General features: G+C 44.6%; 2 protein-coding genes across 4 annotated transcripts; one reads left to right on the top strand and one right to left on the bottom strand.

The window, feature by feature from the left end:
* Nucleotides 1–507: 507 nt before the first annotated feature.
* On the top strand, nt 508–19049 carry nphp3 (nephronophthisis 3; the record flags this gene model as incomplete). 3 transcript variants are annotated; one of them, XM_083632174.1, is made up of 27 exons in its annotated part: nt 517–840; nt 5001–5126; nt 5227–5377; nt 5537–5689; nt 5889–6022; nt 6110–6270; nt 6601–6757; nt 6975–7049; nt 7144–7311; nt 7422–7525; nt 10083–10197; nt 10331–10474; nt 10564–10661; nt 10816–10918; nt 12202–12284; nt 12509–12644; nt 12880–13044; nt 13230–13324; nt 13718–13840; nt 13993–14182; nt 14355–14596; nt 14716–14791; nt 14918–15045; nt 16455–16695; nt 16781–16906; nt 17019–17134; nt 17338–19049. In XM_083632174.1, 27 exons carry the CDS (start codon nt 517–519, stop codon nt 17504–17506), a joined length of 3903 nt encoding a protein of 1300 aa, XP_083488300.1. In that variant the 3' UTR covers nt 17507–19049. The 3 variants fall into 3 exon arrangements, with proteins under 3 accessions (XP_083488301.1, XP_083488300.1, XP_083488299.1); XM_083632173.1 differs by having other exon boundaries at nt 12506–12644; XM_083632175.1 differs by having other exon boundaries at nt 508–840; nt 5889–6270; nt 12506–12644.
* A 14-nt stretch (nt 19050–19063) lies between these two features.
* Nucleotides 19064–22706, bottom strand: uba5 (ubiquitin-like modifier activating enzyme 5). Its single transcript, XM_083632203.1, has 12 exons — nt 22424–22706; nt 22225–22270; nt 22012–22101; nt 21796–21905; nt 21605–21691; nt 21431–21515; nt 21243–21347; nt 21012–21139; nt 20480–20615; nt 20188–20266; nt 19892–19998; nt 19064–19744 (listed from the first exon to the last, which is right to left on the bottom strand). The coding sequence occupies exons 1-12, from the start codon at nt 22588–22590 to the stop codon at nt 19667–19669; spliced, it is 1218 nt and encodes a 405-aa protein (XP_083488329.1). The 5' UTR covers nt 22591–22706; the 3' UTR covers nt 19064–19666.
* Nucleotides 22707–22809: the final 103 nt, after the last annotated feature.

Here is a 22809-nt window from a genome sequence, read left to right as displayed (position 1 = left end):
CGGATCGTAAGTGCATTCCTGTTGATTTAAGATAGCTTTCCGTGTTTGACGAAGGCGTAGAGTTGTTTATCGCCAATCTGTCACATTAAAAAAATATTTTGATAACGTCGCCATTGTGTTATTCTTGTAGTCTTTTAGGAGCGCCGAGCGTTAGCCAGCTAACGTTATCCCTAGTACTGTACGTTAGCTAGCCCAGCATCAATGTTTGTAACGGTATTATTGGCGAGAATCCTGAGGTGAGAATAAAGGCACAACTTACTAGCAATGCATAACCTTTTTATAGCTGGAAGCGCTATTGTGGATTTGTGGAAGTAACTCATGCTTGTATCAGCTGTTGCATGTAATGTAGACCGCATGAAAATGAGAAGTTGGAGCACAGATGTTTCTAACACTATGTCATCTTACATAACCCAATGCTATTTGTCATCGTTAACTTGTTGGTCCGGTCTCTCTTCAGGAGCAGCTATGGGCATCCGAGGAGGCTGAATCGCTTTAAAGCAGGCTGCTGGAGCCAGCATGGGCACCGCATCCTCCCTGGTCAGCCCAGGAGAGGTGATTGAGGATGCGTATGGAGGTGAAGGTGGGGAGGCCTGTGAGATCCCGGTGGAGGTCAAGCCAAAAGCCCGACTCCTACGGAGCTCCTTTCGCCGAGGACCTCGGGTGATTGGGGCCAGTTTCAAATCCACAGGTTCTGTGGATCTGGAGTATGCTGCAGAGTATGAAAGGCTCCGGAAAGAGTATGAAATCTTCCGTGTGAGCAAGAATAATGAGATATCATCCATGCAGAAGAAGGAGGCAAAGCTGGATGAGGAGAACAAGAGACTGAGAGCTGAACTGCAGGTAAAAAAGGACAAACTAGTTGCTGTGGAGGGAAGAGCATGCTGGACTAGATCATGACAAGCCATTTTTATCATAGCATAGGCTTTGGGTACACAGTGGTTCATCTCAAGGCACACCTGTATACATGTATATCTGTACAAAACAGCCTCTATAACACGTTTTATCACTCTTCACTCAGTGAACTTTTTTTTATTTACTAATGTCAAATACAATTTCTCAATTATTACTCCTGAAATATTTATCAACAAAATTATTTCAAAAATTAATTTGACACTTTGTAAAATTACATGAAAGCAGCTACACACCCATTTAAACCAGACAGGTCACAACATTTCAAATTAGGTAATGGAACAGGGGGGTGAAAGCTGTCCGCATGCAGTGGTGTTTCGGTCCGTTGATTTTCTAAAGATGGAGTGTGCAAGTATCCTTGGTCATCCTTGGAGATCCATAGGTCCAGAAAGTTAATGACTTGTTGATCATATTTCCAACCTCAACAGATTCTCATTTAAACTGTTTGACATGAGCTTAGAAGTCTAGAAGCTCTTTTTCTGAGCCTGAAAAGAACATGATCACATCATCAATTTATCTGCCCCACCACACATTTTTTTCTTTAAATGGGTTGTTGTCAGAAAAAGTTGTTCCTCCCATAGTCCCTCGAAACAGCTGCAGCGCGATGTGCCGTGGCCGGTGTTATTGCAGGATCAGAATCAGAATCACTTTTATTGCCACAGTATGCAAGTTACATACAAGGAATTTGTCTTAGTGTCTGTATGCAGCGTAGCGGTCACATCAATATACAGAGATAAGAAGTAGGAAGGTAACTAAAGACAATCACAAAGTTGCAAGTGCAATCAAATCAAATCGAGTAAGTATATACAATATGTACATGAGTGGTGAAGTGTTCTGTGGATAATAAATATGAATTTACATGAGATTTACAGACTGAGTTAAATAGACGTTAAATAGGCAGTGGATTTACATGAATTTACAGTCGGAGTTAAATAAGAGTTTACATTGAATGTACATGAAATTTACAGGCTAAGTTAAATAGGCATTACATGTGCAGGGAATTGACATGAATTTACAGTCCTAGTTAAACAGGCATTCAATTAGATATGAGTTACAGTTTTATGGGCGGGGGGGGTTCAGCCGAGTTTAGGTGGAGGTAGTGAGTTTGTGTGTGTGTGTGTGTGTGTGGGGGGGGGGGGGTTGTTGGTGAGGTCCTTGGTGGAAGGGGTTTCCGGGCCTTGTTGGTGAGGCTGATGGCGGTTGGGAAGAAGCTGGTCTTGTGGCGGGTGGTTCTGGTCTTGGCAGACCTCAGTCTCTTGCCGTGGGGGAGTGTCTTAAAGAGTTTGTGGCCGGGGTGGGAGGGGTCGGCCATGATCTTGCGAGACCGCTTCAGTGTCCTGGCTGCATGCAGGTCCTGGAGGGATGGCATTTTGTATCCGATTATCTTCTCAGTACAGCGGATGATGCGCTGAAGTCTGTTAATGTCTTTGAGAGTGGCAGCAGCATACCAGCCGGTGATGGAGGAGGTGAGGATGGACTCAACGATGGAGGTGTAGAAGTGCACCATCGTGGCCTTTGGCACTTTGAATTTCTTCAGCTGCCGTACAAAGTACATCCTCTGCTGTGCCTTCTTGGTGAGAGCTCTGATGTTCAGCTCCCATTTTAGGTCCTGGCTGATGATGGTCCCCAGGAAGCGGAAGGACTCCACAGTGTTGACTGGGGAGTCACCCAGGGTGATGGAGGAAGGTGGGGCTTTGTTCCTCATGTAATCCACAATCATCTCCATTGTTTTTTGAGCATTTAACACCAGGTTGTTTTGACTGCACCAAGTCACCAGATGGTCAACTTCCTGTCTGTATTCCGACTCATCTCCGTCTGTGATGAGCCCTATGAGGGTGGTATCGTCCGCGAACTTCAGGAGCTTGACGGACTGGTGACTGGAGGTGCAGCTGTTGGTGTACAGACCGAAGAAGTAGGGAGAGAGGACACCGCCCTGGGCAGCACTGGTGCTGATGGACCGAAAGTCAGTTATGTGCTTACCCAGCCTCACGTGCTGCTTCCTGTCAGTCAGGAAGTCTGTGGTCCATCTGCAGATGGGGTCGGGCACGCCCAGCTGGGAGAGTTTCTCCTGTAGCAGGGCTGGGATGATCGTGTCAAACGGCACTTGGGGATGCATCGTCTACAGCCCAGGATCCTGGCATAGGTTCCTGCATTGTCCAGGGGTGTGAGGATGTGGTGGAGGGCCATGTTTATTGCATCGTCTACAGACCTGTTGGCTCTGTAGGCAAACTGTAGGGGGTCCAGGAGTGGGTCTGTGATGGATTTGAGGTATGTGTGTATATAAGCGTGCGTAGGTGTCAAAAATATGTGTGGGGTAAATAAGTGTAAATGATGGTGTGGGTGGGGACATTATAGTGCCTATAACGACCATATTTGACTGTATTGTCAATACTACAAGAACTGACCGAAAAAGAAAACGTGATTTGACCCTGTTAAGTTGTACATCCACAAGTATACAGTAAAATATGGTCGCTATAGGCACTATAATGTCCCCACCCACACCATCATTTACACTTATTTACCCCACACATATTTTTGACACCTACGCACGCTTATATACACAAAAGACACACAGACACAGATACACATACAAAAGGCTGGCTCAGTGATTGGCCTTCCCCCTGATTCCTTGGAGATTACTATAGCCAAGAGAACAAGGAGGAAAGTGAACTCTATTCTTTCTTTTGAAGGCCATCCTTTGTATAATGTATTTGATGCTCTGTGGAGCTCATTTAGTGACAGGCTTCTGATGCCTCGGTGCTCTGTGTTGCTGCTGCTGCTGCACACAGACCACAAACACACACACACAACCTCAACAGAACACATTTATCACACACACACACACACACACACATGACACACCTGTCTGACCAAAGTGAAAATGAAGGAAACCGCAGGGGGTCTTTTTCCTATGCTCATCAAGCAAGCAAGCAGAGATGCAGAACTTGTATACAAGCACTTTGGAGAATACACTTTAGCACACACACTGGCGTGCGTGCACATGCACCCCCCCCCCTCTCTCTCTCTCTCTTTCTCTCTCCCTCTTTCTCTCTCTCACACACACACTATCTTTCTCTTATGACACGAGCACGAGCAAGGCAGCCTAGATGTGTTTGGGGCATCCTCAGCATCCATTCCACTTGGGCCATACTGTCATTCTCAACAAGATAATTTGGTGCTTGCTTTGTTCTTTTGGAAAACTGAAAAACATACTGTATTTCGATTAGCCTATTTATCTCGTGAACATAAATAATACTAATTACATTGAAAAAGTCATTATCTGACTGTGATTAAAATTATGGTTGTTGGTACGTATGTTAGAGCCCCGCAGGTTGGCAGGTGTATATGTTCATGGGGTCTGTCTGTCTGTCTGTCTGTCTGTCTGTCTGTCTGTCTGTCTGTCTGTGTGTCTGTGTGTGTGTGTCTGTCTGTCTGTGTCTGTCTGTCTGTCTGGGTGTCTGTCTCTCTCGCTCTTATATTTGGAACGGGTACTGGCAGAGGTCCCAAAAAGACAGTGACAGAGCCAATTTTTTTAATTAGTTCATTATGGCAAAATAACCCAAAACAGCCAATTAGTCATAGCACTACCGACAGCAGCCAGCAGGTGACACACACATACACAGCCAGCACTGCCACAGCAGCCAGCAGGTGACACACACACACACACACACACACACACACACACACACACACACACACACACACACACACACACACACACACACACACACACTGAGTGCATGCTCCAATGGGTATCAGCAATCAGCGATAGCACTACCCACAGCATCCAGCAGGTGGCACACACACACACACATGCAATCCCGGCCTTTGTTTGTCTCCCTTTTCACTTGGTTCACAGCATGCAGTCACAGACAGTGGTTGCATGCTCCAATGGGCATCAGAACTAGTAGTGAATTAAGAATTCACTCATAACTTTTTGTTGTAGGCTATAATATTTGCAATAATAATGTATGGTTGTCATAAAGTCCCAAGGCACACCTGGACTTGCTTCACAGCACACCAGTGTGCCTCGGCACACAGTTTCGGAACTGGGGTACAGCATTGGTGGTCATGATTCTCCATGTCAACAGGCTCTGCAGAAGACCTACCAGAAGATCCTCAGAGAGAAAGAGAGTGCTCTGGAGGCAAAGTACCAAGCTATGGAGAGGGCTTCCACCTTTGAACATGACAGAGACAAAGTAAAACGACAATTCAAGGTAAATCACACCACATCTGTCACAGGGCTTGTGCCAGTCACACTCCACTCTCCACTAGTCACCAATGTAGCCCTAACCAATCCCGATACATGATCACCAGATCTTCCGGGAGACGAAGGAGAAGGAGATTCAGGATCTCCTGCGGGCCAAGAGGGACCTGGAGGCCAAACTGCAACAGCTGCAGGCTCAAGGCATCCACGTCTATGACCCAGATGACTCTGACTCAGATGACAACAGAACTACTGTCACCGGTAACACTGGTCACACTGTTCCCATTACAGATAGGCTTATGTATGGCCATTTCTTTCCCCCCTCTCTTCTGTTTATTTTGTTTTACTTCATGAAATACATATTACCTGGGCACTAATTTTGTGAGAGGTAACCTTGTATTGTTCGCTGTTTGTCTGTAGCTGCAGGGACCCAGTGTGACTACTGGACTGGTGGTGTGCTGGGGAGTGAGCCCTCTATGGGCAGCATGATGCAATTGCAACAGACCTTCAGAGGACCAGAGTTTGCCCACAGTCTAATAGATGTGGAGGGCCCATTTGCTAATGTGAGCAGAGGTGAGAAAACCTTTCACATCAAGTCTACATGAAGGAGGGAGCTGAAAGTGGGTTGTAGCGAAGCCACTGGATTTAAAATGAAGAGTTGAAGATGTTTCACCACTCAGCTGAGAAGCTTCATCAGTTCTACTTGGAGGGGAATTCCATGGCATTGTGTGGGTGATTCACTTATGTGTCCATGTGTGCCTGTCTATTTCAGATGACTGGGATGTTGCAGTGGCCAGTCTTCTACAAGTCTCCCCTCATGTGTCTCAGGCCTTGTGGAGTAACACAGTGCGATGCTATCTCATCTTTACCCAGGAGACCAAGGCAGAGGTGGACATCTTCGTCAAGGTTGGTTACAGGGGCAGTTCTAGTCAGCATATTCTGTTTACAGGGGATCATGTGGAACAGTCCTGTTTGTCTCTGTCTCTATTACAGAAGCACTCTCCCATGCTGCGGAGGCTGTGTGAGGGTTTAGGCCATTTCTACCTGAATGTTAGCTTCCCAGAGGACAACGCTGGCTCCTACGCCCTGGAGCGCAGGCAGGAGATTGAAAGGAGCTCTGTGTGTGTGCTTCTTCTCAAATCCACTGTCACTAGGTCAGGCGATGTGTGTTTGCCTTATTGCCTTATCAAAAGTATAACTGTTGTGACTTTGTACCTACCAACTTTTATTTACATAGTGCACTATTTCTTGTAACGGAGCCCCCAGCATAAGAATTTCACATGTGCGTACTACTTGTACAACGAAGTGACAATAAATATCTTGTATCTTGTACCTTACTACGTTCACTATACCTCTATAGTGAAACAAAATGAGATCTTGGCATCTCCTTTGAAGGCTGTACATTAATTCTGTCAGGTATTCATATATCTACAAAAGAATGGAAAACTATTGTTCTGGTATTTGTGTGTAATGCATGTGTGTAGCTCTGTGGTGGAGGATTGCGAGGAGGTCTTTGTGAAAAACCCAGACGGCCGTCCGCTGGTGCTCTACCTCAGGACCGGGGAAGACCAGACTTTGACTGGGCCAACCAGGCAGCTGCTGGAGAGGGTCAATGCTGCTGACAAGGCTGCTAAAATCAAGGTGCGTGTCTACGTACAAAGTCAAAATCTAATGGCAGTTAGGGGGAGTTCTTTCACAAATCATGTAGTACACTTTGTTGTGTTCCCTCTTAAAGATATCAGCTAGTCTTTATTGTGTTAGCTCAAGTGTAGTGCTGCTTATCTTCCAGTTCAATGTTCTCTTTGATTGCTAGATGCCACCTAGTGCATGTGCTGACATATGTTGTGCATGGGCCCAGGTGGTGGATCATAGTGGTTCTCCAGAGGATGGAGCAGCCATGATTTACGCTCAGCTAGAGAAAGTCATCAAACAGGTACAGGTCATTTCTTCAGTCTGTTCACCAACGCACAGAACAGAGCTGTGTTGTCTGTACAGTGATTTATTTAGGCACGTCCTTCACCATCTAGGAGTTGCTGGGTCTTGAGGGAGCAGATGTCGACTCTAAGGACTCCGGGATGGAGGATGGACGCGAGGAGGACTCGGGCGATGTGCTGTGGGACCTGCACGATGAGCAGGAGCAGATGGAGGCGTACCAGCAGGCCTGCAGCACCACCTCACAGCTGGGCTTCCAGAAGGTAGGCAGATGTCCTCCTCTTCCCAGCTCCTTAAGCCTGTCTCTCAATCTATTCATTTGTTAATTTGTTTCTCTGGATGTGTGTGGCTTGTGCCCTCTTTCTGTCCTCAGTATATAGATCGTCTGAATGACATGATAGCCGCTCCCCCTCCCACCCCTCCACTGCTGGTGTCTGGTGGTCCAGGCTCAGGGAAGTCACTGCTGCTCTCCAAATGGTGAGAGTTGATTCATTCAGTTGTATCCCCTCACATGCAGATTCTTCTCACCATAGGCGCCGATCCTGAAGAGCTGAGCACCCATGTGGAAAATGCAGGGAGAATGAAACAGAGAGAGAGAGAGAGAATTGATATGCCCACTGCATGTGCCTGTGGCTGGGCGGGGTTACAGGAGAATTGCGGTTTTTTACACCCCGGACCTTATTTCCAGCTTAAAATATGATGTTTTACTCACCTAGACTCACCGAGTAGAGTCCTGGAACAGGCTATAACGGGTGAAAACGGGGCATGCATAATGCACTCTGTAAACAACATCTTTTCTGTCACACTGCGGTTCATTATGGTTGTTATATAATTATGAGAACATGAATTAGCTATGTAACAAACCTCCGTGCTGCCGACAGCACAGCAGTGTGTTTGCTGTCCGAGTGTCCGTCACAGATAACACCCCCCGCTTTATCTCCCACTGCTGTTTGTAATCGATATATGGCCTCATTCCATACGAGCGGCAATTTAATTGAATCGTCCATAATCTTGAAATCAGATCATATCTATAGGCTAGGCAGGCTGCTAAGCTACTGTACATAACAGACTGAGTCAACTCTGACCTGCCCCAGATGTGCATGTTCTTCTCCTGTGTTTTTCACTTCTTCTGTTACCAAACAGAAGCGCTTCTCGCTTCTTCTTCTGAAGCACATAGACCAGACCAGCAGCACATCCGGGTAATTTGCAAAACATGAAGGCTGCGCCCCTTTTTAGGTGACAACACAAGCCACTCGCGTTGACTTCAATGTAAAATAGCAGTACCCAAAACATCTATAGAAAAATAACAGAATTAATTTAATTTATAAATGACCCAAAGACACCATGACATGACAATATTTCAACTCGGCCGGGCCATAGAATGCGCAAGATACATCGACACGAGGTACTTGCCTTATATGAACGCTGTATCCAGTTTCCACCAGGTTACAGTACATGCATCGTCCACATTGACGGGGTCAGCCCTACTCTATTAAAATCTATCTATCGCAGACCCATTCTTTTTTTATTGTTAGTGAAACTATAACAAAACAGCAACTCTTCGGCATATCTATATCAAATTTAACCGTTTTAAATAGTTTGTTTGAAGTGGTTTCGGCTTCTTGTACCATCTTTTACTATGGTGGGTTTTAGTGTTAATTTTGTTGGCTATTTTTGTCTTAGTCTTAGTCCCATGTTAAATGTCCTTGTTAGTCTGTATCATATTTAGTCAACCTCATCCTGTTTTTATTTAGTCAAGTTTTAGTCGACTAAAAGTTTGAGCATTTTAGTCTCAGCTTAGTCAAATAAAACCACAAGTATTTTAGTCTAGTTTTAGTCAACGAAAACTGTTCACATTTTGTCTAGTTTTAGTTAATGAAAACTGTTGAATCTGCTGATGCGCTTGCACTAGTAATTGTAATTCGAAGCAGTGTTGGCAACTCTTTCCCAGGGACAGTAGCTAATGGTGACTCTGCCCACCCGGGCCAGTGCCGGCGTGCGGCGGTAGCAATGACAAGTGGACCGTATTTACAGTCCCTGCTCAGCCCGCAGCTGAGGGGAGAATGGAGGTGAGCCTGGCTGTGCGGAAAGCACTCAGACTTCTCTAGATATAATGTAGACAAGCAAGTAGCTGTACATTGTTAGTTGAGTACACAGCTGCAGTCTGTGATAACTGTGGAGAAGCTGCTCTTGCCAGACGGGCCTATTACACAAGTTACAGACACACGGGAGAAGTTTGTCATGTGTTCCATCTTATGGAGAAAAAAACGGAAGATGCCTTTATTCTAAGGAGGGTCAAACTGAAGCAAACATCCCATAGTGATGTGCGGGTGTTTTTTTTTTTAAGGCCTGCACCTAACCTGCAGCTGAGGGGAGAATGGAGGGAGCTTGGCTGTGCGGAAAGCACTCAGACTTCTCTAGATATAATGTAGACAAGCAAGTAGCTGTACATTTTGGGAACACAATGCCTCATACACACATAGATAAGACCCTTAGCTAAGACTGGGTGGGTTCTGTTGTAACTACTGTAAATGTTTTTAAGACAGCTACATGTCAGCTACATCTATGATGCTGCACACCTGAACTGCTGCATTGAGGGGGGAAACAGTCTATAATTAGTGTTAATTTTTGTCATCTATTTTTTAATTTTGTCGTGGTCTTAGTCCTGTGTCAAATGTCCTTGTTAGTTTTTATCATATTTAGTCAACCCCATCCTCTTTTTGTTTAGTCAAGTTTTAGTCGACTAAAAGTTTGAGTATTTTAGTCTCGTCTTAGTCAATGAAACTAAAAGTCTGAACATTTTAGTCTTGTCTTAGTCTTGGGGTAAAAGGTAGTCGACTAACATTTTTCGTCATAGTTTTCATCGATGAAATGAACACTAGTGGGTTTCCACTAAAAAGGGTCGCAGCCTTGGCGCTGGACGCTTGAAGACGCGGCGCAGAGTTCTGGTCTATCCGGGGCAGGAGTGACAGTAGCAAGTGATTTCATACTTTTACAGCTGTTATTTTGCTAACCGCTGTGTAATCCCCTTCAGGATCGAGCTGCAGCAGAAGCACTCCCCCAACACCTTGTTCCTTTATCATTTTGTGGGCCGGCCTCTGTCCACCAGCTCAGAGCCAGTTCTCATCATCAAACGCCTCACAGTCAAAGTAAGGAGTCTCTCCCACAGGCTCCTCCTCTCCACAGGCTCCTCCTCTCCCACAGGCTCCTTCCCACCATTTTTCAAACATTTCTAACTGATTGAATGTGTGAATGTGATGTCTGCCTGTTATCTTCTTGTAGCTGCTGCAGCACTTCTGGTCCATCTCTGGTCTGTCCATGGAGCCCAGTAAGATTTTGGAGGAGTTCCCCCGCTGGCTTGAAAGACTGTCGGCACGCCACCAAGGAAACATCATCATCATCATTGACTCCATCGACCAGATACAGGTAGAGTCCCGTCTGCTTGAGAACGTATTAGTCACGCTTTGTCTCAGTCAATTTGTCTCAAACTCTGCCTTTGTCTCCTTTTTTTCCAGCAAGCAGAAAGGCACATGAAGTGGCTGATCGACCCTCTGCCCGTCAATGTGAGAGTGGTGGTGTCTGTCAATGTAGAGACATGTCCTCAGGCTTGGAGGTAGGACACGCTATTCAAAAAATACCTCAATCACGCTATGGTGTTATGTACATCAGTCCAATTGCTATGTAGTTCTTAACAATGTAGTGTTGGACTGTCTCAAGTATGCTCCTGTAGGCTTGCTGTGTGTAATGTAATGACTGTGTGTGTTCAGGTTGTGGCCCACCCTCCACCTAGACCCACTGAGTGCCAGAGAGGTGAAGAGTGTGGTTAATGCAGAGTGCCTAGACATGGAGCTCAAACTCACCAAGGACCAGGTCAGTGTGCCCCCCCCCCCCCCCCCCCCCCCTCTAAAAACTACATAGAGCTCAGAGCAGGGTCCTTACACAGCTCTGAAAAGAATCTGCTTTCCTAGTGGCTCAGTGGTCTAAAGCAGGGGGTTTTCAAAGTCTGAGAATGTGAGCCTCGCCGCAGACACAGCTTGGAATAAGGGGCCTGGATGCCTATGGGATCATGATTATGTTATTTGATCCCATAGACACAAGATAGCCTGATATTGCTGTTTGACATACTTCAGTCTACACCAGGGGTCACCAACCTTTTTGAGGTCGAGGGCTACCTGAAGGGTAGAGAGTCATGTCGGGGGCTACCTGTTGAAATTTGCTCGATTTACCTTTAAATAATGAGTATTATGCATTTAATCGAGACATACACTCTTTTCTTTCACTGTTGTGAAGAAGAACTCTTCCTCCCACTCCTCTTGAAATTGGTAATGTTTTTTCTTTCACTTTTCTGCCATTGTTCTTGCGTTCCATCATTTAGCTTAGCCGACTGATATAATCATTGGCAGCTGGCAGTCGCACTGTCGCAGAGTGAATGACGTAGTGACGTAACGTAAAACTAAACTTTGACCCCAGCCCAGGCGGATCAAAATAGTTAATCAATAATTAATTATACACAGACAATAAATTATACACAGACAATAAACGTTTTTAAAACGTATGCATTGTTAAACAAATTATTTTCTACATTTGTGTGTTATTGTGGGAAGGGAGGAGAAAAACAAATAAAAAATTAATTTTTCTGATTATATTTTTTTGTTTCGTTTTTTTGTTTTTTCCTTCTTTCCCCTGTGGCTGAGCCTGTTTGTCTGTTTTGTCTTGTTTGTTTAAAAAAAAAAAAAAAAAAATTTTTTTTTTTTTTTTTTTTTTTACATTTTTCTGAACGTGGCTTGCGGGCGCCACAGCGCCACCCCGCGGGCGACTGGTTGGCTACCACTGGTCTACACCAAATAAAGTGCTTGGAGCCGCCCTGGGGAGACCTCTGGTCTAAGGCACATAGTCACATACCATGTAACTATGACCAATTGCAGTCTGAAAAAGAACAAAAATAAAGAATTATGTCCTGATCTACATCTCTCTAAACCCATTATCATTCCACATAATATGTGATATTTGTTATATTCTGATGACTAACCTTTAACTACCATCATACATTTTACTGAAGCAAATGTTGACCAAAATGTTGAAATCCAGTCAAGAAATATAAAGTCTTAGGACGTATCATCAGAAATGTGTTTAATGTTATACCTTTGTTCTAGGAGAAGAAGCTGGAGAGGCACTGTCGCGCTGCATCTACTTGCAACGCTTTGTATGTCACACTACTGGCAAGGATGATCACCAGGTTAGCCAGTCAAGTCCTCCTTTATTGATCTCTATAGGCAAATTCTCTTTTGTCCCTGCCGGATGATTGCGGAAGGGGGTTTAAACCTGGGTAGCCTGGTCTCTGTAACCACGAAGCTACTCTCCACCTTCTGGTCTAGATGCATGTGGAAGCGTGTGGCTCTGTATGTCATTGCTATGTTCTGTTGATTTGATGGTGTAGCACGTTGTGTTATTGGCCAGCAGTAGATGGTGTTGGTCAGTGGAGAGGAGCCTGGAGCAGTGTCTACTGTGTCAGGACACCATGTCACTCTACCGCCTGGGACTCAAGATGACGCTCAACTCCCTCAGCACAGACAGGGAGCGACACATCATGAGAGAGGTGACTGTCTGAACAAAATAACAGTGAATATTGTAAGTGAATTTAAATGCATCATCATTATTGGTTTTATTGGAGAGTGTGTGCTGCCTACCTGCTTTAATATTTTGTCAAATGTTATTAAAGGCTTTACTTTGATTCATCTAGCTGGTAATGTCATCTTCATGTCATGTGTACCTCTGAACATCTGAACGTAGCAGAGGAATATCCACTGGCTCATCTTTTTGTCCCTCCTCAGATACTGTGCCTGGTATGTGCCAGTCATAATGGAGTGAGTGAGACAGAAGTCCTTGACCTTTTCCCAGAGCTGGAGCTGCCTGTCCTGTCCTCTCTGCTCTACTGTCTCAACAGACTATGCATTGTAACTCTCGGCTGTGGACTCATTCGCTTCCAACACCTGCAGGTACTCCAGGCTGTTTTTGGCCAAGAGAGCTTTATGATATAGCAGCAAAGTCATTGAATCACGGCTTAACACAAACTTGACTTTAACTGGAGATAAAATGCATGAAAACAACAATGTGGACACAAAACGGAAACTTGGGAGGTACTGTGGTTTGAGTATTTCCTGTCTGTATGTCTGTCTGTCAGGCTTGGGAGGCTGTAAGGCTGGAGTTTCTGAGCGGAGGAAGCAGCTCTGCTACTTACAGAGAGAAGCTGATCCATTACTTCAACCAGCAACTCAGGTATAGGACAGTATGGCTGTCCTCTCCTCATTCACACTCTTATGTCAATACAACTTGTGTGTGTGTGTGTGTGTGTGTGTGTGTGTGTGTGTGTGTGTGTGTGTGTGTGTGTGTGTGTGTGTGTGTGTGTGTGTGTATTTCCAGAGGTAGTCATTGATCGTTTTGCCTTAAAAAAATCACTCATCAGTTATGTATGCTATCTATGCTCAACTGTATGCTGAGGATTTTAAGAAGCTAATACATTGCATATCTCAAACAGCCATAACGTCAATCACGTTTGTAATTATTAAAATTCTACATAACGTGTGTGTGTGTGTGTGTGTGTGTGTGTGTGTGTGTGTGTGTGTGTGTGTGTGTGTGTGCGTGTGCGTGCGTGCGTGCGTGCGTGCGCAGCCAGGACCGTGTGACATGGCGTGTAGCAGACGAGTTGCCCTGGCTGCTCCAACAGCAGGAGGACAGAACCAAGCTGCAGCTCAGCCTCCTCAACCTGTTTGTGTCCCAGAACCTCTACAAGAGGTACGCATGCATGGTTTAGGTATTGACCTATAGACACATGCATGGTTTAGGTATTGACCTATAGACACATGCATGGTTTAGGTATTGACCTATAGACACATGCATGGTTTAGGTATTGACTTGTTGACTATGTGTGTCATTCTCTTCCCCAGGGGTCATTTCTCTGAGCTGCTAGCCTATTGGCAGTATGTGGGCAAGGACAAAAGCTCCATGGCCACCGAGTACTTTGACTCGCTGAAGCACTATGAGAAGAGCTGCGAGAATGAAGACGGCATGACCCGACTGGCCAACCTGTACGAGACCTTGGGGCGTTTCCTCAAAGACCTGGGCCTCCCCAGCCAGGTAGAGGAACATGGATTCATTGAGTCCTTGTTTATTGTCAACCATACAAACCTTGTCATTTGGCAATTTATTTGCGGTTTTTCCATTTGCTCTTATATTGTGTCTCTCCTTATGTCCTTCCTTTCCTGCTGTAAGTAAAGTGCACATGTTGCAAATCACTTGTTCTGTTTAGGCAGTGGCCCCTTTACAGAGGTCCCTTGAGATCAGGGAGACGGCCCTCGACCCCGACCACCCCAGCGTGGCTCGGTCGCTGCACCAGCTGGCGGCGGTCTACGTTCAGTGGAGGAAGTACGGCAACGCTGAGCAGCTGTACAAGCAGGCGCTGGAGATCAGCGAGAACGCCTACGGTGCTGAGCATGCCAGCGTGGCACGAGAGCTGGAGTCCCTCGCCATGCTCTACCAGAAACAAAACAAGTAAAGGGGACCCCATTGGTGTTTACTTGGTGTTAAGTACAAAAATAACTAAACATTACTGTGAAATACATAGGCTACTTCCACATTAAATGGCGTGCAACTTTTGCTTTTGCCATCAGGTATGAACAAGCAGAGCGACTTAGGAAAAGGTCAGTGAGGATCCGTCAGAAGACCGCTCGACAGAAAGGTCATATGGTGAGCATGTGTTAGTCACTCACTCACTCACTCACTCACTCACTCACTCACTCAGTCACTCACTCACTCAGTCACTCAGTCACTCTCACTTCTTCAGTAATGCATTCTGTGTCTTCCTCCTTCCAGTATGGCTTCACTCTGCTGAGGCGCAGAGCCTTACAGCTGGAAGAGCTGACTCTGGGAAAAGACTCGGCTGACTGTGCCAAGACCCTCAATGAGCTGGGTGTCCTCTACTACCTCCAGAACAACCTGGAGTAAGGCCTCACACACACACACACACACGCTTGCACGCGCGCACACACACACACACACACACACACACGCGCACACACACACACACACACACACACACACACACACACACACACATACACACAAATTAATTTACATTTGTTAATATGTTTGTTTGTTTTTACTTATTTTTTATTACAGCATTTCAAACAGCTACATAGACAATAAAACAAATTAAGCAATAATGAAAACAAATAAGTAAGAGCATCTGTGCTCTTTGGAATACCAGGGGTTTAAGCCTATAGCCCCAGAGGGGGCTTGAATATCGGTCATATCTGTGATTGGGCCAAATTCCCGTGAGTTGTTAAATCGCAGAGATCTGATCTGAAGGGTCATAGACATGTCACAACGTCTATGACAGCATCAGTGATGTCAAAATTGTTCGAGTGTAACCTAAAACTACATCACTGAAAAACAATCAAAAAGTCGCAATATCTATGACATCATCAGTCATGTCACGATTGCTTGAGTGTAACCAAAAAGCACATCAATGATGACATTTCAGTGATGACAACACAATGATGTCACATCACTCACAATGATGTCACAATGTCTATGACATCATCAGTAGTCACCTGACCTACAGGTGACTACTAAATTAGGGAGCAGTGATGTCATCAGTGATGTCACATATTGATGACATCATCAGTCTCTATGACTTCATTAGCATAAGGTATCATCAGTGCCTGTGGCATCATCTGTGCTCTTTGGCATGTGCAGTGCACAATTGCTCAACTTTGCATCACTGATGACATCACAAAGTGTGTGTAATTGCCCACCTGTGCCCCCGTTTCTCCAGCAGTTGCTAGATGTGGAAGGATTTATTTTACCTGTTATATGTGGTGTTCTGAAGAACCTAGTTATAGTCTTCCACCTGAATTCCCTCCAAATATTTGAGCATGTGACTAGGTGTGCCTGAGTATGCTTTCTCTCAGATATCTAATGGTATTTCCTGTTCTAGTTCAGTCTCCCATCTTTATTTTATACATATAGTTATTTGGGTCCATGCATAGAAATACCTGATATAATCTAGAAATAATCTTGCTCTACAGATTCTCTATCTGCACCTGTTTGTTTTGTTGTTTTTGTTTTACAGCACTTTGTAAATTGGTTGTTATTGCTTTCTTCTTCTTCTTCTTCTTCTTCTTCTTCTTCTTCTTCTTCTTCTTCTTCTTCTTCTTCTTCTTCTTCTCCTCCTCCTTCTCCTCCTCCTCCTCCTCCTCCTCCTCCTCCTCCTCTCCAGAGATGTAGAGTTTCATGTGGACTAGTGACATGAGTCAGAGTGACTGGCATGGAGAGTTGCCAGTCCACTAACTTTCCACCTTGATCTGTCCACGTGTATATCTAACGCCCCCCTCTCTGCTCTCTTCAGGGCAGCCAAGGTGTTCTTAACGCGCTCCCTGGAGATGCGTCAGCGCGTCCTGGGTCCAGATCATCCGGACTGCGCTCAGTCCCTCAACAACCTGGCAGCGCTGCACACCGAGAGGAGGGACTACGAGACGGCTGAGGACATGTATGAGAGGGCGCTGGACATCCGCAAGAAAGCCTTGTCCCCAGACCATCCCTCGCTGGCGTACACACTCAAACACCTGGCCATGCTCTATAAACGCAGGGTGAGACTCGCCTCGAGACTGTTGCTAACTAAACTTGAATATTCTCTCCACTGGACAGCTAGATTTAAATGTGTGTGTTGTGCAGGGGAAGCTGGAGAAGGCCGTGCCGCTGTATGAGCTGTCTCTGGAGATCAGGGAGAAGAGTTTTGGACCCAAACACCCCAGTGTGGCCACAGCACTGGTCAACCTGGCCGTTATCTACTGCCAACTGGTGAGATTGGTCAACACACTTACTCTCTGACACTCTCTATGACTGTTTCCACATGTGTATTATGTACATGCATAGCTGTATGTCAGAGCGCATGTCTTTGTGTCGTTGGCAGAAGAAGCACACTGATGCCTTGCCTCTCTATGAACGAGCACTGAAAGTGTATGAGGACAGTCTGGGGCGCTCACATCCACGAGTTGGAGAGACTCTAAAGAACCTGGCTGTGCTTAGGTAGGTGGAGGTGACTCACCGTGGAGTGACCCACGTTTGACAAATAAAGCATAAGAAATTCACATGTGCATGGTGGGTACTTGTACAACGGGGTGACAATAAAAAAATATTGAATTATTTAGGCAAATCAATCAGGGAAAATGCTTTGTTTTGATATCAGTTTTCTTACGTAGAATAATAATTTTTCTCCATCCTTTTTATAGCTATGAAGAGGGTGACTTTGAGAAGGCAGCGGAGCTTTACAAGCGTGCCATGGAGATTAAGGAGGCGGAACCATCGCTGGTGTGTGGGAACGCCCCCTCCCGCCACTCCTCCAGTGGGGACACATTTAGCGTGAGAGGACCCGCCCCCCTCCCACACACCCCTAGGTGATTCTGTCCATCCATTAAATCGCCACAGAACACTAAGGGTCTGTTTGACAACTTTTTTGGGGGAGTTTGGTCAAATGTACTGTAACTGCCATAAGGATTATGAAGCAAGCGTGCAGTATTAGGCTAATCTGTGAAATGTATGTATTTGCCAAAGTATTTATTGATCATTTCTATAGTATTTAGATAATCATCATGTTAATTATGTTATCAGTGTAAGAAAATGTGAACTTAAGTCAAAACAACCCTTTTAAGGGTCTGGAACTCAGGTTGAGGGTGCTGGTGGATCTGTACTGTGGTATGCATTTCCTGTCATGGGATCACTCCAGCCAAGAGCAAATACCAATGAATAAAACATAAGAGCAATGACAGTGGACACATTCATTACCTTCCAATAGCCAGTGAATAACTATGCACCGTTTAAACTTTTCTACTTTTTGAGGTCTGAAATGAAACTCATAAATTCAGTTTTTCCACTTTTATAGTAACCAGCGAAATCTGGGTAAAACAAACGGCTATTCATTCCTGACAATGAAAAACTAAAGCACCTAGGTTGCTTGAGTGCACACACTCCTTAGTTGTATTAAGATTTGGAAAAGATTATCCCAAGAGCCAGGTCTGCTCAAGGTTTTCTTCCCCGTTAAAGGGGTCTTTTTTCCTCATCGCCATCGCCAAGTGCTGCTCTTGTTGGGAAATTGCTTCAATTGCCACATGACCTCACAGTAAAATCGCCAGTGCTTGTGAGAATTGTTTCAATGGTTGGGTCTAAAATAAAGAGCCTGGTCTTCTACCTGCTCTATTTGTAAAGCGCCTTGAGATAATTCTTGTATGATTTATTTTAATTATTATTTTGGTAGGCAGGGAATCTACCGCTACACTACCCGGACGCCCAATTCTTGTTATGATTTGGCACTTTATAAATATAAAATTGATTGATTGAAAAGCTTTTTTGTGTTCACCTGAAGTGGTTGTAATATTAAGAACGGAGGATTAACTTTTCCCACTGTGAGATAAAGGATCATCTAGTATGTCACACAGGGCAACCACTGGATAAGATCTTGCTGGTATGCTGATGAGGGCTGTCAGACCTCAGGCATTTCTACTGCAATGTCTGTGAGGTTCAGAATGAATGTGATTTCTGAGAGCCGATTCCTCTCCAAATCAAGTGTGCATAATAACGGTAAAAGAAGGTATGTCATTATAAATATAAAAAGTTTACCAGGTAGTATTCCTCAAACAAGGATTATGTATATCTTATGAATATAATTTTACAGGATTTGAAAAAAAAACATGATAGTGTCACATAATTGTGCTAGTTGAAGTACAATTAAGTAATAATTTGCTATCATGACTTGCCCTTGAGAAAGAGGTTTCGATCTCAATGGGACTCACCTGGTTAAAGCAAGGATAAATAAATACTATGACTGAATGTACATGAAGCCAAATGGGAAACATACCAAAACCTATATTTTTATTGCCAAACATACTGTATCATAATCTTAAGTGCATTTGTTTTTACCATGTAATGCATGTAATAAATCTGTAAGAAGCTGTACACTACAAAACATGCATAAAATATATGTGGAAGACTGCATTCCGCCTAATAAATACTTTATTGAAACAAAGTGAACAATGCTTGTCAGTATTGTTACAGCAGATAGTTTCACAAAGCTGAGTGAATGACAGCAGATACATGATACATGCAAGGACTGAAACCGCATCCATTGATCAAACCTCTAGAAAATACAGTGATACACACAAATGCACTATCAATAGTATTCAAGGTTTTTACGGACATTTCAGAACAGACTGTTCCAATCATTAGTGCCACACTATGGTATATGGGCAAAGGAGTCAGACTTTTTCATTTTTCATGTCATGCCATTAGCAGCACTTTTCATGCATTCCCTCCTTCAGCTGGCTGTCAAGATAGAATTAATTCATGATTGATGTTAATTGGTTAAAACTTGCTTTAACTTAACTTGTTGAGATATGCCCTCAAATGCTATAGATCCTTTGTGAGGATGCTTGTTATCAAAGAAAGCATTGGAACAGACATCTTATTCAATACAGCGTCTGTTGAGATTTGTGATGATGCATTGTACTGTACATGATGGAGATGCACCTCTATCTGAAAAGCAGACATGCATCTTCAGAGTCCTGCCTACATCTTCCTCATCTGAGCCATCAACTCCTCTAGACTCTGCTCAGACTCCTCCACAGACTCTCCTTCTGCTGTGTTCTGAATCAAACACAAGAAAAACATTTTTAATCAAACCAATAATACAATTTGATCAAAAAAGGGCTCTTGGCAGCCAAAAAGGTGTCGTTCTAAGTGTCAAAACATGCCAATTTTCATTTCTAATCTTAGGTGGGGAATACTGGATACCTTTTCTGGAATGGTGTAAGCCACAGTGATGCCCTCTGGGAGGTCAGGGATGGGGCCTGAGGCTGCCTGTAGCTCCTGATCACTCACCTCTGATACTAGCTCAATACCTACACAGACATTTAATGTTAACAAACACACACACACACACACACACACACACACACACACACACACACACACACACACACACACACACACACACACACACACACACACACACACACACACACACACACACACACAGCAATGGCGTCCTATCAACCATGTTGTGAAAGTGTAAGCTGAGATAGTCTCACCCCAGTCATTGTCTTCATGCACAACGACCTCCTCTACCACCTCGACAACTTCCTCTTTGGGCCGCTCTGCTTCTCTCCTCTGAAGAGAAAAGGATGAAGCACACAGATAGACAGAATTAAGTTACTGAATAAAGAGAATATACAGTAAAATGCTGAATGCTTGGCTTCCTTCCCAATAACTTTGTATAGATAATACATCAATGCTGTTGTAACATTAGAATAGTAACAGTATGTGTTAGTGAACCTGTATTGCAATGGACACACACACACACACACACACACACACACACACCTTGTACTCCTCTTGTTGTCTTCTGCAGTAGCGGTCATCACACTGTGGATTGGCTTTCATGGCCATGGTGGGGAAGAAGTCCTTCATAGCGTTGTAGCCAAGATAATAACTGACGGTACCAAACTTTAACAGATACCTGTAAGACAAAACATGTATTTAATGATTTAAACTTTCGCGGCTGTGGATCAGGAGGTAGAGCGGATCGTCCACTAATCACTTTGGATAAAAAAGGTCGGTGGTTCGATCCCCGGCTCCTCCAGTCTGCATGTCTAAGTGTCCTTGGGCAAGATACTGAATCCCAAATCGCTCCAGATGGTTGTGCCAGCACCCTGCATGATAGCTTGTCGCTATCGGTGTATGAATGTGTGTGTGTGAATGTAGGCATATTGTAAGCGCTTTGGATAAAAGCATGATATAAATGCAGTCCATTTACCATTTTAAATTTAACAAATTTCATGCTAACTGTAAAACCTTATGCATCAAGATTTGTTGTTGTCAGGCCTCTCATTGCCTAAGTATGAATGAATCTTACTTTAGGACATTTTGCACCAGGATGCCTGCAACCACACCCATTGTTGTTGGTAAGCTGGCAGCACACACTCCCTCCCTCTTCAGGGTCTTCTCATCAATGTTGGCTGCCACCACCAGGGGAGGAGCACACTGCCACAAAGGTATGATTATTAGTCGACTGTCACTGTACTAATGAGGCAGGACCATGTCAAAGGTCAACATAGTATGTTGTTTGTGTGTATTGTGAACGCACAGCAAAGCAGGCCGTCTCTCCCGGGATGATGAGCTGGATGTGTCCTGATACAGCGTTCTCACTCACACCAGACTCCATCCAGATCTGACCGAGCTCGTTACAGGCCTGAGGAGGACACATCTAAATGAATAACGTGTACAGATATGATACAGAATAAGCTCTGTGTTGTCTGACAGTGAGCCACTCACTGTATTGATAGCCATCCTGGCCTCAAAGTTGTCTACACAGCTCAGGACCAAATCCACCGGCTTCTCCTCCTCCAGCCCTCCATGACTGAAAACACAGAATAAACGGTCATGAGGCCTATGCTACTGAATGTGATGGAGGATGAGAAATAGAAAACGGAGAGTAGGGATGCCCACCTGATACGCTCCATGAAATGTGTGAAGTTATCCATAGTGGTTATGTCATAGTTATGCGTCTCAAATGACACATCTGGGTTGATGTTTCTGTTGGGCAAATAGACAAACAGGTAAGCAAGGAGAAACTATATATTGGGGGGGGGGGGGGGGGGGGGGGGCAATGGTACATTGGCATTCCACTGACAGTGTACCTGAGTGTGTGTTCTGCAGCTTCCACTTTACTGAGGCCTGCCTGGTGAGGCTGGAAGAACAGCCGGTTCATATTGGCCAACTCCACTTTATCATAGTCAAAGAGGATCAACTGTGAGGGCACAAGCACAGATGTGGTTGGGCAAAGTGCTTGCTGTATTTACAAGATGGGGCGCTATACAGGATATGTGGAAGAAAGAATTTTAAGTTTGTATTACCTTACCAATGCCACATCTTGTGAGCATTTCAGCTGTCACACTGCCCACTCCCCCAACTCCAACCACAGCTACCGTGTATGTCCTGATTTTCTGTAAACACATCAGTGACCAGATCAACCTCTGAGGTGCAACTCTTCCAAAAATTAACCTATGGCAGTTTTAAATACATTTTAGTGGGAAACAAATATACCAGCAAAACCTTAGGTGTCATACCTCATAATCATCCACGATGCCCATTCTCTTCAAAGCCATGAGACGACTGCAATGGAAACACAACATTGAGGTTAGCTTGTGGTTTATGAAATATGACCATATGGGATGTGTGACTAATGCAATGTTAGGCGTAGCCTCTCAAACCTTCTTTTCTACAACAAAGTATAGCAAAAATCCAAAAAATAACACGAGAGGTCACCTGTATGGGTTGGAATCCACAACCTCGGCGCTCATTTTGTCAATTTTGGGTCTGTGAAGTGCCTGGTTGTTGTCAGCAGCATCCACGGCACACCGCCTTTGCTTACACTTTATCAGTTCATTTTCCAGCTCTCTCACTCGCAGCTTCAGCTCCTCCACTGTCGCCATTGTTATCACGAACACCGCCCGCAAATAAAATCCCAACAAGCTGAACGAAATACACGATCAGAAATGAAATAATGAAGGAATCACACGACTGAATCAGTGCACAATGTACACGTCTGCAAAACTCAAATTAGCAGTCAGACTGTGTTCCTGTAAACAATGCCCGTGCAGAAACCGAGTGCAAACGGGACAAAGGTTCCTACATGAAATGTTATTTTCGTC

The sequence above is a fragment of the Poromitra crassiceps genome (assembly GCF_964638095.1).
Source record: "Poromitra crassiceps genome assembly, chromosome: 2".
Lineage (NCBI taxonomy): Eukaryota > Metazoa > Chordata > Actinopteri > Beryciformes > Melamphaidae > Poromitra > Poromitra crassiceps.
The sequence above is the reverse complement of the archived record's forward strand: the minus strand, read 5'-3'. Positions and strand labels throughout refer to the sequence as shown.